At 37.0% G+C, this 20,163-nt stretch overlaps 1 protein-coding gene across 1 annotated transcript in view; it reads right to left on the reverse strand.

The window, feature by feature from the left end:
* The window catches only part of LOC139713606 (N-fatty-acyl-amino acid synthase/hydrolase PM20D1-like), a 78,478-nt gene that overhangs the window by 39,484 nt on the left and 18,831 nt on the right, over positions 1-20,163 (reverse strand). The window contains exons 2-7 of the mRNA XM_071625312.1: positions 16,991-17,308; positions 13,188-13,420; positions 5,410-5,496; positions 4,933-5,066; positions 3,775-3,897; positions 1,352-1,427 (exon numbers count right to left, since the gene is read on the reverse strand). Of these exons, the coding sequence (XP_071481413.1) occupies positions 1,352-1,427; positions 3,775-3,897; positions 4,933-5,066; positions 5,410-5,496; positions 13,188-13,420; positions 16,991-17,252 (915 nt within the window). The 5' untranslated portion in view covers positions 17,253-17,308. The remainder of the gene's footprint in view (positions 1-1,351; positions 1,428-3,774; positions 3,898-4,932; positions 5,067-5,409; positions 5,497-13,187; positions 13,421-16,990; positions 17,309-20,163) is intronic.

The following is a 20,163-nucleotide window of genomic DNA, read 5'->3' on the forward strand; positions in this document are numbered from 1 at the left end:
TACGATGGTTACAGTAGTCCGAAAGATGTCGTTTTCGGATGAACAAACTTTTCTTCTTCCTTTATTTCAGACGGGCCCGCGCCGTACAGAGCGGTAATGTTGCGAATCGGAGCACGAGAACAATTTCTTTTCAGAGTATAGCAATACAAATTTAAGCAGAACAAATATGGCGACTTAGGGAAGGAAAATCATGCATATTTCAACTCAGTCGGCACTGACAAATTCTCTCGACGGAATCATGCGAAATCACACACATATTTTTGCAACAACGCACTGGAATTTAAATCGCAAAGTTTAATGCAATTTTGGGGAATTTACGTTTGATATTTCAAATCAAGTTTAAAACAAAAAGTGTCTAGAAACGGGCCTAGGTTTCTGATCCCACTCTCTCAAAATCTCCCTAGAGATTTGGGAATTGTGCGTTGTCCTTACTAACCCGCGTGAGATTTATGCATGAACTAAAACAAAATTGTTGCTGATGTCAGTAGGCTTGTTTTGACAGCAAAAGGAGATTTGGGTAGCGATCCGCATCGTGATCCAAATCTTACTCCGTACAGGGGAAATTACTTTTCATTTATAAGTCGACAAAATGTCGACTTACGCGTAAGTCGACATTCGCGTAAGTCGACGTGTTTTGCTCAGTCCCGATTATGTCGACTTACGCGAGGTTGACTGTCTATATATATATATATATATGAACCACAAATATATCCAGTGTATACATATATATATATATATATATATATATACACTGGATATATTTGTGGTTCATTCAGAAAAAAAGGGACCATGATAGATTCTTCAGAAACACAATTTTATCTAATTGCATTGGTTCAAAGAAGCATATAATTAAGTATCGCATTTCCGTATTTTGACCTCTAACTTGATCTCCATTCTTTTTTTTTTCCATGAATTCATAATTGGGGTACACACTACAGTGTGCAACTATCTTAGCATGGAGTACGGGTACTGTATACGCCATATATTTTGTGAGATTTTTAACTTCATAAATTTTGCTAGTCAGAGGCTATTCCCGAATTCAACGACGGGCAAAAATATTTACTCCGATTCCTACATGAATATGATGTGCAAGCTTACATTTCTCCATTCATTAGCGTATTCCACAATCACATATTCAACCACTCACGAAATTGTCAGGAAGTCAAGATTCGCAAAAAATCAGACTTCCTAAACATACGGCGTATACAGTAGATAATGTAGTGCTTTAAAAATGCTCATTATCAAATTTATCATTATTTCTATCACTATCATTCCCATTACTATCATCATCATCAAATAATCTCATAAACCTCATTTTCACTATCATTTACAGGGATAAACTGCAACTTACTTCATCTGCCAGATATTCAAATTGTTCTCTCTCTGGCCCATATCCAAACATGATGGGCTGCCTCTGCGTTTCAATCCTGTTAGATCATAATACGGCAGAAACAGTCTGCTAATCTTTCATCATGATTATTTTAATGAAATGGATTCCCTTTTATCCTATAGGGTTAACATTTTATATAGCAAAGGAATTACACTGTACTATGGGCCATATCAAAGAAAAAAAAAGAATTTTAACCTATATCTAACCACCTGATTTAGGCAACAAAGATGCCACTGCACACCTACAAATCTTAATTTGTATATCGAATATTCAACTTCCTTTCACTTGCAGGATATTATGTTTGCTGATTTGGAACCTCTAGATCCCTGGATTATCAACTGGGTGGTACTTTGTTGAAAGAAGCTTACAGAATCAATTGCAGTTGCAGTTCATAAAGCTCTTTATGAACATCAGAGGTTCTAGAGTGAACACTTATCACTTGATGTTGATTACTATATGATCCTAATTCAGGATCAAAGCAGAATAACACTACATATATTTTACTTGACTCTGCATCATGTGGGTAAACACTTGGTTTATGGAGTAACATAAAAAAGAGCATCAACTTATGATCATGAGAGACATGGATGCAGTTTGCTTGCTATTTCAAGGGTCATCACAAGAGTATATCTCAAGTTCACCTTCCAAACACGCATTCTAGCAGAGTACTAATATTGGGGGCGGGGGACACAGCTTTGAGGACTTCCATGGAGGCATGGTTTCCAAATACATATTCCATCACACTGGTAAAAATTTGACCATGCATTTTCAAGAAGATAAAAATGTGAAGATTTGCCTCAAGTTGGTCTCCTCCCACCCCCCCCCCCTCATCCCCCGATCTGCCACCGAAAAAAAAAAAAAAAAAAAAAAAAGAGACCCAGGGGTCTCTGCGCTCACCTGAGTATCGCAAGTTCACCTTCCATGCATTCTGGCAGGCTCTTACCTGAGAACATTGGAGACTTGTGGTGGGGTAGCTTTGAGAGATGGGGGCATGGTGTCCATTTGCATATTCCATCACACTGCAACTCATACTTGCAAGGTACACTGTACTTTATAGAATGTTGGACTATGCAAAAAAAAAGAAAAAAAAAGACTTAAAGCCCTATCACTTTTGATTCTTTTGATCGCTCCCCCCACACCCCTCCCCAAGTCAAGTTTGGTGAATATTAATCGAGGGTTTTCAATGATTATGAACATGAACAAATTACATCAATATTTGGACCCATTCCACCCCATTCCCTTGGGTCCCATGGGGGGGGGGGGGCAACCCTGATTCTGCCATGAACAAACATGAAACAACAATACTGACTCATTGTATTAACTTACCTCAATCACTTCTTGATCTAGAGAAAATCTTTAAAGATTCCTTATGGGGGTGGGTTGGGCCCCCCTGGAGGCCCCCAGGTGGGGCATGGTGCCCATTTGATGGAATTGAGATTCTATCCCCCTAGGGATGCTACCTGCCAAGTTTGGTTAAAATTCATCATGGGGTTTTCAAGAAAGAAATGAACATTTACAATTTATGCCGCAATTTAAGCCCTCTGGGGCCCCCAGGTCGGGCATGGTGCCCATATGATGGGAATGAGATCTTATCCCCCTTAGGGATGCTACCTGCCAAGTTTGGTGAGACGGCATTTTTAAGAAAAAGATAAAAATGTACAATTTGGGCCCCATTAGGACCCCTCCCCACCCCCTTCCCCTGGGTCCCAAGGGGGGCACCACTGATTCTGCCATGAACAAACTCGAAACTACAGTCATCAATGTACCAACTCATAGTATTAACTTAGCTCTATTACATCTGGTTCTAGAGAAGAAGATTTTGTAAGATTCCTTAATTTTGGGGGGTTTGGGCCCCTCTGCCCCCCCCCCCCCCCCCCCCCCCCCCCAGGTGGGGCATGGTGCCCATTTGAACAAATTGAGATCCTATTCCCCTAGGGATTCTACTTGCCAATCTTGGTGAAAATCGGTCATGGGGTTCCCAAGAAGACGATGAAAACTGAAAAAGTTTATGCACGACGCATATATGCCGGACGCCGGATGAAGAGTGATCGCAATAGCTCACTTGAGCCTTTGGCTCATGTGAGCTAAAAATAGAATTAACCATCACAAATTCAAATTACACATAGAACCACTACTTTAGCTTATCACTTATGATTTGAGAAAAGAAGATTTGTAAGAGTCCTTAATTTGGGCCTTTGGCTGTCTCCCTCTCCCCCTCTGGCATTGCACATTGCTCTGGCATACATATTTGTTCCACACAGCAATATTTCACAAGTTCTTTACTTTGCAAATAAGAGAGAACTCATGTTAGTACTGAAAATAAAAACACCTTGAAATATGGTGTATAAAACCATTACCAGTATACAATTTGTAAAGGCAGCTACCTGTCAAGAGCTTTGGCTAAAATACCAATATTACTCTCTGGTGTTGGCATGGAAGAATGACCAGTGGGCACAGCATCCACACTCAGGTTCAGGGTCACTATGCCCTTCTCCACCACGCTGATCCTGAAAAGTGAAGTTGTATACATGTACATCTGAAAAGAAATATGCTCATTTGTGCACACGTCATATGCTCAATATAAACAAAATATACACACAAGCTATGTCTACAATGATGCTAAGATGAGATGTTTACAGCAAATATGTAAATTTATGTGTGTATAGCTGAAATTAAGTTTTTAAAGTTCTGCAATATTACCTAGAAAGTATTCTTATGTTTTACTCTGATTAAACTATAGTTGTACTGTTGTACATAAAAGCTTCAGCATGATGTTAAGAAGGCACCTTGGTAGATACATATGAATAACATTTTGGCCGACATACAGTGTATATTAGGCTGTGTAAGTTCAGCCAATATGCCCCTTTTTGCAATCTTTAGTGATATGATTGATGATTATGATATGATTCATCAATTTTTACAGTTACACACATCAGTATTGCAAATGGTCATATTTCAGGAAATGCTCCCCATTTTTCCCCAAGATCTTATGTCTATTTCTTTTTTAATGCTATGAACTTCAACTTTCAAAACAACTTGCAAAAAGCAATTGTTTCATTCGTGTCACAGAAGGAAAAGAACAAACTGTCTTTATCATGGGTAAACCAAGAATTCTTTCCAAAAAGAAAAAAAAAAAGAGTAGAGACAGAAAATGAATAGATAAAATATGCAATGCACTGTACTTGGCCAATAAAGGTCATTTAACCAGTTCCATACAGGAACCTGTTGGCCTGCGTACTAAGTCTATGGGAATTTCAGAATTCAGTATAGAACAGGTGAACAATAGTGCTATGCACTGCATAGGTCATATGCTAGCTGGCACAGCACAGCAAACTGTGCTTGATCTGTTGCTTTTATCATTCTTACCCATATCTTATCAAGTACAATGCATACTAAAAAGGGGAAATTCCCCTTTATGTAGCATCGCTTCTTCAAGATAATGTAGAAATACAATTCTAAATTTTGGATTTGAAGCATTTCAAAGAATGTCTGTCTGGTCAGTTTATTTTCTTATAAAAATGAACAATGCCACATCTACTTACAATCCCACTGGTGTATTTAGACCTTTGAAAACATTGTGTGCCACAATAGTGCCCTCATCCAGAATAAAGTCAAACTTCATGTGTCTTTCCTCAAGCTTCTGAGCTATAACTGCTGCACCATTGTTACCGTATCCCTGTGAAACAACACAGACATGGAACAAATATTGATGAAAAATGTAACTATTGCTGTTTGGCAGAAAGAGCAGTACTATCATGATCTATTCCTGTGAATTAGAAAGTTTGGAGCTTTCTAAGGAAAGAAATGAGAAGAGGACCAAGGCATATGGAGGAGTTAAGTAAGCAAATGTCTAATAAGATTACAACTTTCACTAGCACTACATGACTGGAGACCGGTACTGCTGGCAAATTGTCACATACATAATACATTTACAAGTTTTGCTAATTGTTGGGATTAAAGAATATTTAGTGTCCTTTTGCATAATTTACAAGAAATATGTCATGTTCAATTATTAATACCTCTTCATCATGTCCAAATGCTATGTAGAGTGATCGTTTGAGTGCTTGCTTGTGCTGGAGACGAAATTCTAGACTTTCCATAATACCCTGTAGATGGAGGAACAAATAATAGAATTACAGTGTAGGTCCATAATGTCAAATACATGTCTGTGTAAACAAGGAATTGCGTGCATTCTTGCTATGTTATACTCTTTAAAGCAAATAAAATATGAGAGACTTTATACCACACAATGTGTTCTTTGTTGGGAAAACACACCCACACACTCACACACACACAATTGCAACCTGTAAGCTAGATCAGTACATATTGAAGCACACTTGGATATAAGTAGTCTGGGTCATTTGAATGTCAGAAAGATGTTCATCTAGCCTCCTACAGGTATATTAAAGAAGTCACCATCGTGTTTATCATGTAACTATGGGATTGCTTACATATTACTGTAAAAGATGTTATTTTCACATACAGATATTTTCATGAATGAGGTCATCGACATTTTTGCGAGGTATTGTTTTCATGATTTTCTAACTGAGGCTATCATAATTGCACTGATGCCTCTCCATTCATAATTTAATGTGTTGTTAAATTGTTGGCCTAACAGTGATTTGCAAAATTCAAGAAAATTAAACCCTCGTGAAAATAATAGATTTAACAGTACACTGAAATTGCTTTATATATGAATCATAACAAATTTCCACAGCTCTGTTTTTTTTTTTTTCAGTAACCATATCCTCAATACTATGTCTATGTACACATGACAAGATGGTCTTGCAATTTTTTCTTGACAGGACATATGTGACCCGCTACAACAAAAGGATCCTAAAGTTGCTGACGGGTGAGCCGAGAAAATCGGGTTTGAAGTCAGATCAGCAAAATCTGTCAAAACGTTCAAATTTCTGTTTTTAACATAATTTTGTAGTCTAATGTATCTTCTATCATCTGCCGAAATTTCGAAGCTAAATGATCAAAGGAAAGGCCTGAAAAACAGCATTTTTCTGGGTCATGCTTGGCTCGCCCGTCAGCGACTTTAGGATCCTTTTGTTGTAGCGGGTCACATATTTCCATTCAAATAGAGTTAAGATTGACTTTTACTCTATAGGTAAAAGTAGCTATATGTAGGTACCTTGATTCAGGACAGCTTTCCCTTTTCAAAAAAAAAAAGGAAGAAAATATCTCATTGAGAATGCACATATTAGGATACATATTAAGTTTTTATAAGGTATAATGCTAACAATACTCAAACACTTCATCTTGCAAGCTGTTGCAAGCTGACAGGTAGATGACACAGAGCTACCAAGTCTCACGCATTCTGCGTGAGACTCAAGCATTTAGGGGCCATCTCACGATCTCACGTATGACACCCATTTTTCACACGCATCGGGCAAAGTCTGCAACTTGGGCCTATAATAATGAGCATAGCTCAAAAGATTTAAGTGATAGTTGCAATTGAAGGTATATTTCCCTTTTGTCTTTCAAAATAAGTAAAAAATAGTCACTTAAGTATGCACCTGATCGGACCATTAAGAGCTCAAAATTGAAAAAGCTCCCTACCGTGGGAGGCCACAGGGGGAAAAAACCCCTCCCACACCCTCGGTCGCGCGCACATTTGCATGCCGAGATGCCGAGTCATGAAAATCTCACTCATAACATCTTTTTGAACTTGGCATCCCTGATGACATAAAGAGAATAAACATGAGACAATTGAAATCAATGAAGAAAAGTGAGAAAAATGCACACCTACACTGACATTTATTTGTTGTCATTACATTTCCTGAGATGTCAACCCCAGCAAACAATCTTTGACAATCCTCACGTGGGCCTGATATTGCACAATACAGACAAGTTTATACCTACTAATTTAGATAGCGATATATAGAATGCATGCGTGAGTGTCTGGACAAATTTGCATTTTAAGATTTTGCACACTGTGGGAATTCTCTCTCTACAAACAGAGTTAAGTTTGTCTTTCTTAGCTTTTAGGGTTCACGCAGATTTGTTCAGGTATGAATTTGCTTGAAGCAAATAAACAGTAGAAGACTGCACCATTTTGAGATTCTATGAGATGGTGAGATGCACAAGCATGTTTGATATATATGGGCCTATCAAAGGTCAAGAGGACTTATATGGATTGTAGATGCTAGAAATACATTTGTTGTATGTGTGCACTTGTGTCAGTGTATTGTGTGAGTGAATGTATAAAATGCTACCTTCCTGTTGCACGTGCTCCATATCACTGTTTTAAATCTTATCAAGAAACAGTGCTCAAGTTGAATATTTGTGTTCTCCAGTGTGATAACATGCACACCAGTGTAAATTTGGGAGTACCTACAATTTGTACCTGAAAATAAGACTGTGAAGAAAACTGTCACACAAACTATCCTAATGGTATCCATTCTTGAGTAACAGAAAAATAATGAACACATCATTTCATATTATGAAATTTCATTGGTTGGCACATTTCTGCAGATGAAAATGAATTATAATCCCCTTCCTGAATATCATGGTGGTACCTGGTGGTGCCTGATGCTTCCTTCAAATGGGTACTGATACATGCTGGTGCCGGGCAGAATCAATTTGGGCCTGGTACAAGCACATTGCATGAGCATGTATAGCCCATATAAGTATATTTCTCCTATGTTGCCTCAAGCTATCCATTACACTTCAAATGTTGACTCCTTTAAAGTTCAAGGCAGAATTGTACATTATGTAATTCTTCTCTTCTTTTTTTTTTTTTTTGGGGGGGGGGGGGAGGGGGCATCATTATTGTTTTATTCATTTTCATGTACATTGTGTGACATGATCTTTGTATTATATAATTCACTTTTCCTACAGTGCCTTGAGCACATTAGTCATGTGGAATTTGCACATTATAAGTACCCTGTATTATCACTATTATTATTATTATTATTATTATTATTATTATTATTATTATTGTTATTATTATCATTATTATCATAATCATCATCATTGTCATTATCATTCTTATTATTATTATTATTGTTATTATTATCATTATTATTATTATTATCATCACCATTATTATTATTATCATTATCATCATGTATATAGTGTCATAGAGGTGGGTTTTTCCCAAAAAAAAATTATAACTTTTTTCCCCCAATGCAGATTACCAATACCTTGCACATTTTTTTTCCCTGCATGTCCTATTCTCAATAGTCAAATAGATTCTAGTAAAGTTCAATGCAAAAGTGAAATCTAACCCAAAATATGTGTCAGATACTATCACATCATTGTCTATTAAAGAAAAAGGAGAGACCTCCGGATGATTTTCAAACTTTTACATTTGAACAACTATAAATTAGTTAAACTGAGTACGGAGTTTCAGAATTTATAGTGATAGGGATGAGGAATGAGAATGTTTTTCAAAATTTATAACAAATTGCAATGAACAAGGATGATGACATGGCAGCCTCGCCATAAGAATGCATGAGTTGGGGCTCAAAGAAGCAGAACAAAAGAATAAGGCATGCATAGATTCTTCACAGGTGAACTTGTTAAGCAGTATCGTAATGGAATTACACTGCTACATTTCTGAAATATGTGAGGCTCTGATGTCATCAACACTGTTCTGTGTAATTTGTTTAAGATTTTCAGTTTATTGGTTTCTCTGCTCAAGGACAACAATAAATTCCACGAATTTATACATGGAGCTGTCGATTTATATACTACATGATGTGATATTATGAAAATCGTCTGGAACGCCCTTTTAACAGATGATGGCAAGTGGTTTAGGTGACACATTATAGTGCAATAGCTAGTACCTGGTATATGCCTAGCATACACGATTTTGGGGGCCAAATTTGGCAACATCCAGATACGCTTGAATTCTCAGGTAAGACCTGGTTTTCAGCAAACTGGCCAACAATAAGACCTATGTGAAACCAATGACGAGCATATGCCTTCCGTATCACTAGCATATGATATAACAAAGGAAAGTGCATGCATAGCATCAATCCAATGGATGGTGAGTGCAGGAAACCAATGACCAGCGAATACTTTTTGATGAAAATTAATGTATTATATAGTACCATATTAAAGCTAATCTAATTGGCTATCAAACTAGTGGGTTAATATAAAAGGAACCTTTACACATGGTTGCACACATATGTTTTTGTCCTCCAAAGCACAAAGGTAATTGAGATGTTATCTTTCATTTGGAAATGCCCTCTAAGATAGCAATGATAACAAATGACCAGTTTAGCACAATGAGAGACATGAATGAAATAGCAAAAATAAGTTTTCAATCTCTTTATGTCTTTATTACCTCAAACAATAGCAAATTTTCAAACTTAAGGGAAAAATAAGAATTTTCTGTCAACTCAAATGTCAAATGACATAGGAAGTAAGGGCACAAAGATGATTAAATAAACAGAATATCTTTATTTCATTATATCAATTCAGTAATTTGAGAATTCATGCGACAAATTTAAGAGTCAAATATTATTTACATTTTTTGATAAGAGAAATCAATTCAAATTCCTACCATTTTTGTTTACATTGTTTCTTCTCTCATTTCTGTTGAATCTGGATTTGGCAGAAGACTTCTTCATTTTCCTCATTTTTTTACAGCTTTACATAATATATGTAACTTCATTCATGTTTTTTATTGTCTTAAATTTGTCTCTTTTCCCTTATTGTTACATGGAAAAGCTCTTATGAAGAGCACACATGAATTAAAACTTGCTAATTTTTTTGCAAATTTTTACTTTTGTGCCTTTGAAAAGAAAAATGAAGGTGTTCACTCATGCGTAAAGTTTACCTTTTTATTGACCTACCAGGTTGATAGCCTTTCATATGGTACATAATACATTAACTTTAAGATAAATATTCTATGAGAAATATAAACTTGAAAAAGTGTTTACTTTCTTTCTTTGCTAAGTGTATTTACAGTGTGCTGCAGCAGCCATGTGATGGATCCCAAGTCTCTGAGTTTTCTCTTGACAAGCTGATTTGGTTTTAATAGTTAAGTTTAGCTTCCTTTTCTTTTCTTTACTATATTAACTCAATCGCCACAATGGGATATGCAAGTACAAAACACAAGCATGACACATGACATTAAACAACTTATGCACAAAATGTCAGTGGCGAGATCAATTTGCCGAAATTTAGCAAACACTATGTTAAAATACATAGTTTAGTATATGTATGCCAGTACGGTAACACTAAAGCTTAACCATACTGATTTTTAAGTTATGCTGTCCATAAAATCAATTATGGGCAGACAGAGGGAAGGGTGAATGAAGTGAAGGACAGAAGGACAGATGGATAAACAGATGGATGGACAACCCCAAAACATAGGCCAAATACTTCCAGCTACACAGATGCACAAAAATGCTGTTACCAGGGCAATGCATTGTTCAACATTAATAGAAGATGTGCACATCTAAAAATTGTATTGGTCACATGTGCCAAATATCAACTCAAATGCTCCAAAACCTAGAAGGTTAGCTCAATCCACAATATTTTAGCACAATTTTATTCAAAGTTAGTTGTTTGACCTGGTATACCATGATCCCAATGTCAACAAGAATGTCAGCATTTGTAGCCTAAATTTATGATTATCTGTTCTATGCATACCAGCATATTGACTTTGATCGCAAGATAGAGTTTCCTTTACCTGTTCTTTTTGTTTCAAAACAGCATGTATTTTTGTCTAATTTACCTTTTTTTTTTCAATGTAGCAGTGCACTTGTTTTGCTATAAAAATTCATATAAAGATGTACACATTAATGTACATGGCAATCAAGGCTGGGCTCACTAGAAATTGACTTTCGCAGATCTCATTCAGGTACCCTTATGGTGCATAACAAAAGAGTTTGTGAGCTCATCAGCGCACGCTCTATCCATATCTCATGTTCAATCCATATATAAGTTCAACGGTAAAAATTTGACTGAAATCGGATGAAAAATAAGGAAGTTATGACATTTTGAAGTTTGGCTAATTTCTGCAAAACAGTTCTTGGACAGTGGATATGAATATGCAAATGAGTGAGCTGACCATGTCGTACCCTCACAATTTTCCATTGATAGTGTGCAAAAAAAAAAAAAAAAAAAAAAAAAAAAAATTCAATGTTTCTGCCATTGAAGTCTGAAACATGATGTTATTCCTGGATGAATAACTTCAGAATAGTGATCAGATAGATATAAGAGGATTTGAGCCTCGGGCATAAATGCGTTTGAATGAAAAACTTGAAATTTCACAATTTTATGTACAAACTATTTTAGCACATGTGGAGTACCAACCTGTTTATTCTTTTTCAATGGGCAAAAAGGAATTAATCTCATCTGGGAGCACTGAATTGTGGGAGGAACAGGTTCATTATAAACCAGTTATCATTATAACAATATTTAGAGCCACTTTCAAAATATGGCAAAATGCAGGTAAAATTTTGGCACTTTCACTTGACCTTTGACAACATGCCCTAAAACTTTCCCTACATAATCATTGTGTTGTAATGTATGCATACACACACAAAGTCTAATTAAAACAGTAACTACATAGAGGCAGTCATTTCCTGTGCAATTTTGGCAATGAAGGTGACCTTTGATCTCTTGACCCAAAACATCCAAAGAGAATCAATGTTGGGCATTACATGTATGTGTACTATGTATAACGAAGTTACCCCAAGATATGTCATAAAAAGTGAAATTTAAGCATTTTCATTTTACCTTGACCCCATGACCCGCCACTTCTTCTTCTTCTAGTTAGGTCTGCCTCCTTCAATACGCTGAAGATTCTTGCAGACAGTGTGTGTTTGCCGTAATTCACATCCATTTGAATGTTATTTGTACCGTAAAACATGATATATATACTCGCGGCATGAAAATTGGTAATTCACGAATTGGATGCGACGGCTTTTCTCTTAGCATGAAATTTTCGCGACTTGCCACTGGTATCCAATGCATACCGTGTGAGGCAAAAACTTTCGCGTGCATTTTAATTTCGCAAATGCTGCCGCTCGCGAACTTTGCGAAATTAAAATGCACGCGAACATTCCTCGTTTTACAGTACATCATAATACAGTTTATTTACAGATATTTACAAGCTTGCACATAGATGTACATTAGATAGAATGAAGAAGAAAGACTAGCCACTATTATCATGAACCGTCAGTCAATTACAAAAGGCTCCCTCAGATGGTGCTACAACAATTTCCGAGGACAGGGAATTCTAGCTCCTTATTCTCAGAAAGAACAACTGACGATGCGATTCAGTTCTTGAGTATGATATCTGATAGGAATGTGGTTGGATGGCTCTCATCGACTGGGTAACCTGCTTGATATTATAGTCCTGTGCCAAAAGATGAGCAAGATTAATGTATATTTTGTACATCATGAGAATCTTTACTTGGTATTACATCCATGTGTATATTAAGTTCATGAAAACACATTCAGGTATTGCAGAGATGAGGGGAAGTAATGAAATTTCAGAATTGGATCTTGACGTATAACCTTTGGCCTTGATCATGTGTGCCTAAAAGTCGATAGGCACAGCTTTGTCCACTCATACATACATATGTGCCAAGTTGCATTTGGATACCATGAATGATTCTTAAGTTATGTCAACAAGGACACTGATAACAGACAGATGGACAGACAGACAAACAGATGGACATCCCGGATACATAATGCCTCCAGCGACACTTCTTGGCAGAGGTATAACTAAAAAGAAAATGATCTGCTCATCATTGTCTGGTGAGACATTTTCAATTGCTCTTGACACTTGTATGTGCAATTCAGGCCTCTATTTTGATCTTACCATGACACAGTGCTTATCATCAATGGTACCTCTCCCATAGATGTAGCCATCAATCTCCTTTCCTTCAAATGGGGGATGATCCCAGTTTTGGTTGCTAACTGGAACTACATCCAGGTGAGCTGCAAGCATGTAGGGAGCCAGCCCTGGCTCACTACCTTTGACCATGTACAGAAGGCTGTGTCCTCCAATAACCTCTTTGGTGATGAGTGGTGAGGAGTGAATCAAAGGAAAACCTGAAGCCAAGGATTGGGAGAGAAGGTCCAATCACATGTTATGTCACAAAAATGTTGCTGCCTGGAAAAAATACAGTGCACTCTCGTTATAACGAAATGCTCAGGACCGACAATTTTCTTTCGTTGTAACGAAATTTCATTATAACCGAACAAATACAATATATAACGAAAACAAGGAAGCCACTGGGTATATCACATTCTGTTTGATGAATACACACCATACATTGCAAAAGCTATGTGAAATGGGATGGTACCTTTTTAATTTCGTTTAAATATTACGTTTAAAAGAGAGCATAAAGTTGTTTGTATTGTCACACATGTATAGAAAATGATGGTTTAGGATTCAGCTACAGTTCGCTATTCCAAAGGTTCATTTCAAAGTTCGTTACTCCGAAGGCTCCTTATTCCGAAGTTTCGCCATTCCCAGGATTCTGAAGGTTTGTTCACCTGAAGCTTTGCTCTTCCGATGATGCGTTATTCCGAAGGTTCGTTGATCGGAAAATGAAATGAGGTTCGTCATCCGAAAATTTGTAAATCAAAAACTGAGAAAGGTTCACTATTCCGAAGGTTCATTGATCGGAAAATGAAATGAGGTTCGTCATTCGGAGGTTTGTAAATCAAAAACTGAGAAAGGTTCTCTAATCCGAAGGTTCGTTGTTCCAAAGGTTTTTTAATCTGAAAACTAGAAATGTCGCTCTGGCGACTGGTATGCCTCCGCCATAATGCATGATTTTCCCAATAGGTCTAGATAGTACATGTGGACAATGTGTGATTACATTTTCACAAAATTGGCAAAATATTGAAATGACAAGTTTGTCACAAATGTGTTGAATGTTCACCTTCCTTGACCTAGGTTTAATTGGATGAATAGGAGAGCATGTATCTAGGGATTTAAGGACTTTAACTTGACTTTGACCCATTCATACATTTAGGCATTGAGTAATTTTCAAGGTACAGGTGTGGAGAAAAAGTGCAATTTCTGAATTGAATAGTAAATTGTTACCATTTTCATCTGGCCCTTGACCCTAAAATTCATAAGATAATCACTTTCAGGTAGAACATACATAATATGTACTAAGTTTCAAGATAACTTGAGCCACTTCCGAGATATGGAGGAAAAAGTTAGTTCAGCACTTTCACTTGATCTTTGACCTTTTGACCTTTAAGGCAAAAAAAGAAGAAAAAAAAAACTTCCAGAGAATTTCTATTAGGTTACACATGCATACACCAAGTGTTAAAAAAAAAAAATAATAACCCTGCTGGCATTGCATAAATATGAAGGAAAAAGTAAAATTTTGCAGTGTTGCACTTGACCTTTGACCCCTGACCTTTGACCCTATGAACTCTACATTCTCTAGATAATCACTTCCAGTCAGTACATGTGTTATAAAGATACCTTGAACAATTTTCCAAGGTACGGAGAAAAAAAAAGAAGTTTTAATATTCTTACTTGACCTTTTGACCTTTGACCTTTGACCTCATGACCCAAACTTTCACCAGAGAATCTTAATTGGGTAATACATGTATACACTAAGTTTCAAGAAAATATCTTCAGGTATTCAATAGATATGGTAGAAATAATGAAATTTTATGTATTTGACCCTGACCTTTTGACCTTTGACCTTTGACCTCATGACCTAAACTTCCACCAGAGAATCTTAATTGGGTAATACATGTGTACACTAAGTTTCAAGAAAATATCTTCAGGCATTCAATAGATATGGTGGAAATGGTGAAATTTTATGTATTTGACCTTGACCTTTTGACCTTTGACCTTGAGCATGTGCACCCAAAAGTTGATAGGCACAACTTCACCCCCTAATACACATACATGCCAAGTTTCATTAGGATACCTCAACAGGTTTTGATAGTTACCTTGTCCACAAAATTCATTACGGACGGACAGAAGGACGTACGGAACGGACAACCCGAAAACATAATGCCTCCGGCACCACTTCGTGGCGGAGGCATAATGAAATAAGGTTCGTTATTCTGAAAAAGGTTTGTTAATCAAAAAGTGAAAAAGGTTAGTTATTTCTAAAGTTTGGTTTTAAGATGATTATAAGGTTTCTAATTTCTAAGTTTTGTTAGTGGACTCACCTTTTTTTCACTTTTGGATTAACGAAACTTTTTTTAAATGTTCCGATTAATGAACGTTTGGAATTTCTATCATTTTCGGACTAACGAACTGTCATAATAAGAACCACAATTCATTGTCGGATTAATGAACCTTATTGATAATGAACCTTTGGAATAATGCCAAAATGTTTGTAATGACAAACCCTATTGCATTTCCAAACTAACGGACATTTTAGGTGTATCAGAATCTGTGTGTTTTGTAATAAAGAACCTCAGAACCTCAATAACACGAATAGTTATTTAATTTCAGATTATTGTATTACAACAACGCTAATTCCCCTCGGAAACTGTGCGTGACAAACGGAGCGAACACACAGTGATGTGAAGCGTTCGCCCATGGAGAGACGCCATAAATGCTTGTTCTGCTACATATTATCAACAGCGATCTGCATTTCGTTATAACGGAGCACATTTCTTTTGTTTTTCTTTGTCAGTGGCTCTCGGAAAAGACTTCGTTATAACGAAAATTTTGCCATAACCATGCAAATTTTGTACTATAGACATTAATGGTAATAATTTTGGGACCAGAAGTTTTACTTCGCTATAACGAAATTTCTTTATAACTGTATTCGTTGTAACAGGAGTGCACTGTACAGCAATCAACTCAATCTACAAAGTGCTTCTCAATTTAGTAATTTTCTTGCAAGATGTTTTCATCTGTTCTTTGGATTCATATGAAGCATTTCAACAATTCATATGCACAAATTAGCCTAATTTCCACAATTCAAATGGGGCTTGGGTAACACAGAAATGCATTTCCTTTTCTGGAGCATGGTGTAGATTTTTGCTTGATCAGTAAAACATTTTACAAATAAAGTGCAAGTAACACCAGCTTTCCATCAATTAAAAATCCCTCAAGATTAATAAAAGTATGAGAAGAGACATCTTCAAACTTCACAAGAGCAAGTAGCAGGAATATAGTTATTGCTATGAAAAACACAGTACTGAGTCATCATTCTTAAAACAACATACAATGTAATAGAGCACATGTGCACTTAAAGAATGAGGAACTGGACATAAATGTGTTCATATCTTTTTTACATATGCTCCAATACATTGCTAATTTGCAGGTTGACAGCCCATAGAGCTGAACAAGTCATACACATCAGGTTTCAGTTTATCTTTTTTTCTTCTGTATGACATATTTCCCATTATTCTCTTTAACCTCTAATAGTACAGACCAGTGGTCACGGTGCAATATTGGATGGCAGTACTTTCCAACTTTCTTGACAATATCAGTCAGGTGGAAAACCCTAACAGCTAGGTTCATGGATGCTAGCTAACAAGATATTTTAATAATCAGTTCATGACAATGGCTGAATGCTACCATCATACTTATCAGCTAATGGAAATAGGTGACCAGGATAAATAAGCCTGTCACTACTGTTTTTCCCTGCATTCATCTTGGTATACCACATTATGACTACTTGCTTCTTTCTAAAAACTCATGCATCCTGGTTATCTCTTTCAGGTCTGTTTGATTCATGCCAGATGTAACAGTTTGAAAACGTATGGCTTCCTTAAACCGCTTCTTCAGGCCAGAGTCAGCTTGGATGAAGTCCGTGTCTAGAGGGGTGCACTTCGTCACTTGGGGCTGCATTGATGGGAATGTGACTGTTCTGATTAGAAAGATGGCAGCAAGTGTAAGGACAAGAAGTCCCAAGAGTTTGCAGATCCGCCATATTACAGCCATGATTCCTGAAAGCTTCACCTCACTGTCTTGATGGATGAGTGACAAGATCTATAAATCTGTGAACAAAAATGTATTACAAGAATGTTTCACGAGGTCACTTGGAAATACAAACATTATCACAATATAGACTTCATTGTGTATCGCATGTAGTACAATATATCATAAATATGGGACTATTGTAAGGTGTAAACACGCTTAATAATTGCGCTACTTATTTATGCCAACTTATATATATCTGTTAAGATATTACTAGGAAGTATGTCATTTTCTTCAGTTGGTTAGCTTGGGAATGTCTGTCTAACTAGTGGTAAAATTTGAAAATCATAAGTTCCTGGCAACATTTAATGAAATAGTTAGAGAAGGCTGAAAGTGGGAGAGCAACACACAAATTTTAGTTGTAATGCTGATCAGTGCTTAGAAAACATTTTCCTACAGGATATTTCACCACTGTTCAGCATCATTTGTGTACTGCAATCTTGTTCATTGCACTTTGTAACTCATCCCACAGGCACCCACATAGTACACTAGCTTTACACAGCTCATTCAAATTAATGACCTCTAGTGTCGAGTTGTTTATTGAAACTTAATGACAAATTGCCCTTCATCAATGTAAATAAGCACCAATTACTCTGTATTTCAGAAGTAGCCATGAGAAAAATCATGGGCATACTATACACACAGATGCCAAGTCTAAAATGTATGACTGACAAGATTTTGAAGTGCATGTAGATGGCACAATTCTTTGAGAAATCTTTGGATTATTTATTTTGAATGATAAAAAGCTGTAATTTGTAAGATACAGAAACAAAGATTTACAGATAAATAAAGCTGTACAGCTATACTGATATACAGGAATACACATACTGTATACAGATATGAACAGCTGTAATATGTTAAAAATACAGAATGATGCAAAGGTATCCTCCAGTTAACAAGACAATTTTTACAGATAAGGAGAAGGGTATCCAGAATTGAAACACTTCACATGAAGAGTAAGGAATATTGTTCTGACTTTACCATACAGTACTAAAGAAGACATGATATAGGGCTCACACCTGTAAATAAAATGGACTGTCCCAGACCCCTTCACAAATTCGTACCAAAGATACCAAAATAAATGAAGAAAAAAATTGATTAAAAATCAATGATGTAGTTTGGCTAAAAACTGAATAGCTGTAGATATTGAGTATGAATTCCTCTACAAACTGCATTTTGGTTGGAAGATGAAAGCTTTTCTGATGGAATTTGAGGGGACTATATTTCATTGGGTACGTGTACGGAAAATAGGTGATTTTTTGAGTGACAAGAACTCGTAGTCTGGCTTTGCGGACCCCTGGACAGAATTAGAGCAGAACAACCCACCCTGGAAATCTGATGGATGAAAGGTAATATCTCACTTATTCAGGTTAGTGAAGATAAAACACCTCATTTCTCCCAGCTATTTCACAGAATTTTTTGAAATTTGAATTTTAACACACGTCTCTATGGGGAATTATTTACCCGTGTGAGCCCTATAGAGAATGCACGCAATACATGCAAGTCTATGGGAAGTATTCATCCCATACCAGCTCTGCTGGTCTATGTTGATCTTGTATTGTGTCAGATCTCTCTTCCTCCCTCCCCCTTCTCCTCCCTACTCCCCCCCCCCCCCCCTCCCTCTACCTCTCTCCTCTACTCCCCCCCCCCCCCCCCCAACTCTATCTTGCTACAATTTCTTTTCTTAATATTATGTTCTTGTGGTACTAGATCTTAGTAAATAGCAGTCATCAGTATCACACAACTTTGAATGACTTCTTGTATTGTGTATCTTGTATTGTGTCAGATCTCTTCCTCCCTCCCCCTTCTGCTCCCTACCCCCCCCCCCTCCCTCTACCTCTCTCTTCTACTCCCCCCCCCCCCCACTCTTCCTTGCTACAATTTCTTTTCTTAATATTATGTTCTTGTGGTACTAGATCTTAGTAAATAGCAGTCATCAGTATCACACAACTTTGAATGACTGTGTTAATCTTGTATTGTGTATCTTGTATTGTGTCAGATCTCTTCCTCCCTCCCCTTCCCCTCCCTACCCCCCTCTCTCTACCTCTCTCCTCTACTCCCCCCCCCCCTCCTCAACTCTGCCTTGCTACTATTTCTTTTTTTAATATTATGTTCTTGTCACTAGATCTTAGTACATAGCTGTCAGTCATCAGTATCACATAACTTTGAATGACTGTTATTTTAATGTATTTCTTTGTTTTGGCTACCACTGAAACAGCTCAAAATACATAAAGTTAGTCTGTTTGACAAAACAACGTCTTATCAAGTACTTTGTAGGCTATAAGGTGATGATGACACACCCACAATCAAGGATAACTGCCTGGATCTATGTATTCATCTTATGAAGAACTGATCAAAACTGCAAGATTTATTTAAAAAAAACCCTAAAGGGCATGATTTTCTAAAAGTGTCCCTTTGAGAAGCTTTATAATCGTTGAAAGTGTAATTTCTCATATGATGTAGGGGCAAATATCATAAAAAACACATTTATGATGTTTGAAAGTCAAATAAGAAATATGACCGCCACTATAGAGAATGCACGCAATACATGCAAGTCTATGGGAAGTATTCATCCCATACCAGCTCTGCTGGTCTATGTTGATCTTGTATTGTGTCAGATCTCTCTTCCTCCCTCCCCCTTCTCCTCCCTACTCCCCCCCCCCCCCCCTCTCCCTCTACCTCTCTCCCCTACTCCCCCCCCCCCCAACTCTATCTTGCTACAATTTCTTTTCTTAATATTATGTTCTTGTGGTACTAGATCTTAGTAAATAGCAGTCATCAGTATCACACAACTTTGAATGACTTCTTGTATTGTGTATCTTGTATTGTGTCAGATCTCTTCCTCCCTCCCCCTTCTGCTCCCTACCCCCCCTCC

The sequence above is a fragment of the Diadema antillarum genome, unplaced genomic scaffold, assembly GCF_040938485.1.
Source record: "Diadema antillarum isolate AM-2024a unplaced genomic scaffold, OU_Dant_1.0 seq00002013_RagTag, whole genome shotgun sequence".
In the NCBI taxonomy this organism is placed as follows: domain Eukaryota; kingdom Metazoa; phylum Echinodermata; class Echinoidea; order Diadematoida; family Diadematidae; genus Diadema; species Diadema antillarum.